General features: G+C 38.3%; 1 protein-coding gene across 1 annotated transcript; it reads left to right on the top strand.

Moving 5' to 3' along the window:
* The first annotated feature begins 1,047 nt into the window (after nt 1-1,047).
* Nucleotides 1,048-6,021, top strand: LOC136850019 (actin-5, muscle-specific). The gene is made up of 2 exons (XM_067123563.1): nt 1,048-1,233; nt 4,196-6,021. The coding sequence occupies exon 2, from the start codon at nt 4,210-4,212 to the stop codon at nt 5,338-5,340; it is 1,131 nt and encodes a 376-aa protein (XP_066979664.1). The 5' UTR covers nt 1,048-1,233; nt 4,196-4,209; the 3' UTR covers nt 5,341-6,021.
* The last annotated feature ends 876 nt before the right edge of the window (nt 6,022-6,897 follow it).

The following is a 6,897-nucleotide window of genomic DNA, read 5'->3' as shown; positions in this document are numbered from 1 at the left end:
TATAATTCCCATTTTCATTCCTTTCTATGCGCCCGTGAAATTTAGCTTAAAATTAATTTATGAGGACGAGACCCTTATTGGGTGGTCATTTTCTCTCAGTAGGTCCATGTAGCCTTCACTCAGCCGTAGAAGCAAGTCATAAATCTAAATGAAAGATTGGTCGGCGGGTTTTCGCTACATTTCACGACACATATTTCTACGAAAAAGATGAGAGAGAGAGAGAGAGAGAGAGAGAGAGAGAGAGACAGACAGACAGACAGACAGAGACAGAGAGAGCAATCTGCTACGACCGAAAGGAATATAATCTTAAGAAATAATTTTTTTTTGCTAAATTTTATGCTTCCATTAGGAAGTAAGGAATTATTTTTGTGTGTTTGTGGTGTGTATATGTGTGTGTGTGTGTGAGAGAGAGAGAGAGAGAGAGAGAGAGAGAGAGAGAGAGAGAGAGAGAGAGAGAGAGAGAGAGCAATCCGCTATGACTGAATGAAATATAATCTTAAGAAATTTTTTTTTTAGCTAAATTTCGTGCTTCCATTGGGAAGTAAGGAATGATTTGTGTGTGTGTGTGTGAGAGAGAGTGAGAGAGAGAGAGAGAGAGAGAGAGAGAGAGAGAGAGAGAGAGAGAGAGAGAGGGAGAGAGAGATTTAACACTCATAGTAAACATGAGTATGGTTTGCAGATTTTCCTGTCCAGTTGAGAAATTTAGAAAATCAGTAATAACAGTCAAATTAGAAAAATATACAGAGAATATAAAATTAAGAATTCAAAGAATATAGATTAAGAATTCATCATTTTTAATAATGCTTTTTTGATAAAGCTTTTGATAATGACATTAATAAGTTTTTAATTTTTCAACAAGTTTTATCACAGAAATCTATTGCAGAATTCTCAATCATTCATAAACTTTATATATAGTTTTTATGTATCTTTTATTTTTCCTCATTACAAAAATTTGATTCAAATAAATCTAATTAATCCCCAATATACTTCAATCAATTCGTGTACAATTTTTTTTTCTTTACCTCCATCAAAAAACCGGCATGATAGCAGTAGATAAATGGAAGGGAGTGGGAGACACGCCCCCTACTTCTCGAACTAGGTACCTTCCCTTCGGAGTCCCATCGCGATATATAAACGGAGACACTACTGGTTATCTGTAAACTACTGCTGACATTCCCACGAGTTGTGCGTCTCCTTCGTCCCGCCTCATCTTCTTCTTCGCTCTGAACTTTTGTAAGATCGGCTGTAAATTGTGTTGTTATTGTGTTCTAGTGTTGTGCCTCCTTCTCCCCCTCCTCCTCCACCTCCTCCTCCACCTCTTCCTCTTTTTCGCTCTGAGCTTTTGTACGATTGGCTGCAAATTGTGATGTGTTCCTGTAACGTTTAGTGTTGTGCCTCCTTCTCCTCCCCCTCTTCCTCCTCCTTCTCCTCCTCCTCCAGTTTCTCTTACTCCTCCTCTTCGTATCCCTGATGTAAATTGTGCTTTGTTTTTGTATTGTTCAATATTGTGTCTCATCCTCCTCCTCCCCCTCTTCCTCCTCTTCCTCCTTCTTCTCCTCCTCCTCCTCCTCCTTTTTTTCGCTCTGAGCTTTTTTAGATCGGATGTAAATTGTGCTGTATTCTTGTAAAGTTGAGTGTTTTGACTGCTCCTCCTCGTCCTCCTCCTCCTCCTCCTCCTCCTCCTCCTCCTCCTCCTCTTCTTCTTCTTCTTCTTTTCTTCTTCTTCTTCCCACGATCTGAGGACATTGCAAGATCTGGTTATAATTTCTGAGTTTTTCTTTGATTATTTAGTGAGGTGCGTTATGGTATACATTCTTCCGTTTGATCATCAAACAGTATCATATTGTTTTCAAAATTCTTCTCTCATTGCATACTAGCTCTAACCTTTTGTCATATTTAGCTTTGTGTGTTTGTATCACTTTCTTTTTCCAGATACAGAGGACTTGAACGCTCATGTGCAAAGGGCATTGATAAATGCAATCTTACCACGCAATACAGAAATGCAGATATATAATCCTAAGGCTTTGGGTTAGCCTAAGTGATGAATTTCTTGGCATCAAAGTTCAAATTCCAAATCATCAAAACGTGATTTTGTGAAAACAAGACAATACATTTAAACGCGTATTCATTGCGTGTTGATACCAGAAGTGAAGTGCGAGGAACAAAATGTACAGTGATTGTTTATCGTTGCGAATCAGCATTGCATCATCGGTTCTCGTTTTTGTGTGTTCCACAAGTGATTGGCCTGTAGGGAACACTTAGAACACGATAAATCAGTGTTAACATGAGAGAGAGAGAGAGAGAGAGAGAGAGAGAGACTGGAATATCTCTTTTACCCGACATCATTTTTAATGACGCTTCTGTGCAAAAAAAAAAAAATGGCTAATTAAAGACAATAACCGCAATATATGGATGTTAGTTATACAGCATGTAAATAGTCGCATTTTCTTAAATCTTGTTTATCTGCAAGGGAGATAACTTTTAGACACCAATCATTTTATTCAGAATTTTAAATTAAAACGGTGACAGCCTTTCAAACAATTTGCGAATGCAACATTTACGGATGTTAATTATACAGCCTCGGTCGAAACTTACGTTTGTTGAGATAATTGACGAGGGTTTAAATTATTTAAAATATTAATTACTTCAATATTGTGCCGTTAGCTTGCAATATATATATATATATGTGTGTGTGTGTGTATGTGTGTGTGTGTGTGGGTGTGCGTGTGGGTGGGTGGGTGTAGTGTGTTCTTTTGTTGCATGTTAAAAAATTATAAATCTTAAAATATGTACTATTAAAGCGAAGCATTTATTAATGAATAAACCAGCTATAAAGTAACAGTCGTATCTATAAACAAAGTGTTCACGTGTTCACTCGTTTCACTTCCCGCGAGCACTTTGCGTCGAGGCAGACGCGCGTATAACGTTACAGATAATGATCACCAGCGTCGTTTCCTCCCCATTAACGAGACAAGTTGGAGCAAAAACGAGATGAAAAAATGAAATAAAGAATAACTTAAATATATCGCGGAAAGACGACAGTTTAGATGTGACAGATGGGATGCTTAGCATAATGTTGCTTGTGTAGGCCTGGGTGGGACCCTGAGAGTGTATTGTACCCCGTGCCCGAGACCCAGAGAGGGTGACACACATGCCCGGGACCCAGAGGAGATGGCATCTATCTCCGGGGTCGGGGGGGGAGGGATGGTATACATACATGCTCTGAACCAAGGAGGGGGTGGTATACATGCCCAGGTGCCGGGGGGGGGGATGGTAAACATATCAACTATCCGGGGGGAAATGGTATACATACCCTGGAACCAGGGAGGGGGATGGTATACAACCCAGAGGGACCAGGGGGAGTATTACACACATGCCCTATTAATAATAATAATAATAATAATAATAATAATAATAATAATAATAATAATAATAATAATAATAATAAAATACTCATAGTAGCATGATTTGAAATGGAGAAACAAATCCAGTTATGTATGGGTACCTATATTTAAAAATAAAACACTGCAGAAATTTATTCTTTAAAAATAAAATGGAAATCGAACAGATTCCCGAACGCTCTCCAAAGAGATTTATTTTTAAATATATGTACCCATACATATCTGAGGATTTGTTTCTCCAATAATAATAATAATAATAATAATAATAATAATAATAATAATAATAATAATAATAATAATAATAATAATAATAATAATGGTAAGTAAAGCCACAATAATGTATATGAGCGTTTGTATTTTTCCAAAATACAAAAAAATACAAAAAAGGGTAAAAAGGAAGCTTTGACCGTGCAAACGGTAAAATATTTTTTTTTTACCCTTTTTTCGTTTTATTTGTATTTTGGAAAAATATAAACGCTCCTATACATGATTGTGGTTTTTACATTATTTACGGACACATTATAGTGATGCACCATAAATGATAATGGTACCCTTTCAGATGCAAACTGCTAGTTCACAGACTCTATAGTAATAATAATAATAATAATAATAATAATAATAATAATAATAATAATAATAATAATAATAATAATGGCATCACACTCTCCAATAATAATAATAATAATAATAATAATAATAATAATAATAATAATAATAATAATAATAATAATGGCATCCTTTAAGATGTAAACTGTTAGTTCACAGACTCTCCACTGACTTTGATTCATTTCCAGGCTAAAGGGACGCAATGTGTGACGACGATGCATCTGCCCTCGTGTGCGACAACGGCTCAGGCCTTTGCAAAGCTGGCTTCGCCGGGGACGATGCCCCTCGCGCCGTCTTCCCCTCCATCGTGGGTCGTCCTCGGCACCAGGGCGTGATGGTCGGTATGGGTCAGAAGGACGCCTACGTAGGTGATGAAGCCCAGAGCAAGAGGGGTATCCTTACACTGAAGTATCCTATCGAGCATGGAATCATCACGAATTGGGACGACATGGAGAAGATCTGGCATCACACCTTCTACAACGAACTGAGAATTGCACCAGAGGAGTCTCCAGTTCTCTTGACCGAGGCGCCATTGAACCCAAAGGCCAACCGCGAGAAGATGACCCAGATCATGTTCGAGACCTTCAGCTGCCCTGCCATGTACGTTGCTATCCAGGCCGTGCTTTCCCTGTACGCCTCCGGTCGTACCACTGGCATCGTGCTTGATTCTGGCGATGGCGTCTCTCACACCGTCCCAATTTACGAGGGCTATGCCCTCCCACACGCTATCCTCCGCTTGGATTTAGCTGGTCGTGACCTCACGAATTACCTGATGAAGATCATGACTGAGCGAGGGTACTCCTTCACCACCACCGCCGAACGAGAGATCGTCCGCGACGTGAAGGAGAAGCTCTGCTACGTGGCTCTTGACTTCGAAAACGAGATGGCTCAAGCAGCTGCTTCGACTTCCCTCGACAAGTCCTACGAGCTTCCAGATGGCCAGGTCATCACCATCGGCAACGAGCGATTCCGCGCCCCCGAGTCTCTCTTCCAGCCATCATTCCTCGGCATGGAATCCTCTGGAGTCCACGAAACCGTCTACCAGTCCATCATGAAATGCGACGTCGATATCAGAAAGGATCTCTACGCCAATAACGTCATGTCTGGAGGCACCACCATGTACCCTGGTATTGCTGACAGGATGCAGAAGGAGATCACGAGCTTAGCTCCTTCCACCATCAAGATCAAGATCATCGCACCTCCTGAGAGGAAGTACTCCGTCTGGATCGGTGGGTCCATCTTGGCTTCTCTCTCAACTTTCCAGGCCATGTGGATTTCCAAAGACGAGTATGATGAATCTGGTCCTGGGATCGTGCACAGGAAATGCTTTTGATTTCCCAGAAAATGCCAAGGTTTTTTATTTCCTTCAATGGCATCTTACTGTCTGTAATACCTGTGTAATTTTTTGTCTTCATTGACAACTTCCAATTTTCCTCCAAATCATAGATTAAAAATATTACAGATTTTTTGTTAATGCATCATCACCTTTTCCACAATAAAAGATAAAAGAAAGCTTTAAAGATATCTTTTAAATGATGATATTCTTTATTAGACAGTGCTAGCAAGGGCTTTGGAGGGACCATCCACACAGAAAAATCGGATGTTAGAAATAATATTAAAGATTTACAGTGCCAACAAATGCTAAACCTAAATCACGAGGCATAGTTTTATTTTATATTCTTCGAAGTGAACAGCAAATCACAATAAGTAAGAATTAAATCAGGCATTTTACATCACATTTTTTTTTAATTAAGACGCTCTTAACAATGGAACCATAGCAATGATTTACAATAAAAACACTTTCTAAATTGTAACTTCCTCCAGAAATCTTCAAAATGTTAAATAGCGGAAAATTCGAGATCCCAAACGATTCTTTTATTCTAAACAACCAATTCTTTATCTGAAAAAGATATATCAAAATCTCGTTCTATTTTTCCTTAGCTTTTCCCCTATTACAAAAACCAGCAATGACTTCCCGCGTATAAAAAAAAGAAGCAAATAAATAAACGTATCAGTTCAGTATTTTCTTCCAATTCCTCTAGACTACGAAAAGCTCTCAGCATCTTAGAAATAGCACCTTGTAAACTATAAAATCCAAAATGCAGAGAAAAATGATTATGAACACAATATTCAGCATGCTGCATTATAAAGCACTGTAGGAAGACCTGATCACTGATCTCAGGAAGAACTTTAATACAGAGATGCTACAAAACAGGTTATACAAACATCATAGCACTTAAAGGAACTTTAATTTGGATTCTGTAGGAGTAAACTTTTAACATTCAGATGTAAATATATTACACCTGTATTCAATATGATGAAGAAGAGATTGGTGTTTTTGAAAACAACGTTATCATAATCTTCATTAGAGTCGATTTAGTTTATACGGCATGAAAATAAGTTTCTTTACGTTAAATACATCAAAAGCTCTTAATGCTGTAGATATTCATTTCTTTTAACAGGTAATTTATATGGTAGATAGCTCCCATTCATTTTCACGTCTAATTTTTCTTATCCTGAAAATCGTAACAGATGACAGACCATTACGCAATCATTAGTTCACCCATTTATCCAATACACTTGAAGTGTTTTCTCATCGTCAGCATTTTGCGAACCTAGACTTCATGAAAGGGAAGATTTGTTATAGTAATAAGGAAGGAACGTTAGATAGATAAGCATGATGACGCCAGTTATTAATGACACCAACAAGTCTTCGAAAAACACATGGCCCACATAACGATCCTCATCTCTCTCTCTCTCTCTCTCTCTCTCTCTCTCTCTCTCTCTCTCTCTCTCTCTCTCTGTCGAAGCTTTCTGATCTGAAAGTTATTGTTTTGCATTTCATATTTTTTCTTTGGACTGTTTATTTTTACTGATGAAGGCATCGCTA

Source organism: Macrobrachium rosenbergii, chromosome 21 (genome assembly GCF_040412425.1).
Source record: "Macrobrachium rosenbergii isolate ZJJX-2024 chromosome 21, ASM4041242v1, whole genome shotgun sequence".
Taxonomy (NCBI): domain Eukaryota; kingdom Metazoa; phylum Arthropoda; class Malacostraca; order Decapoda; family Palaemonidae; genus Macrobrachium; species Macrobrachium rosenbergii.
Note: the sequence above shows the minus strand (reverse complement) of the source record. Positions and strands in the feature narration are given on the sequence as shown.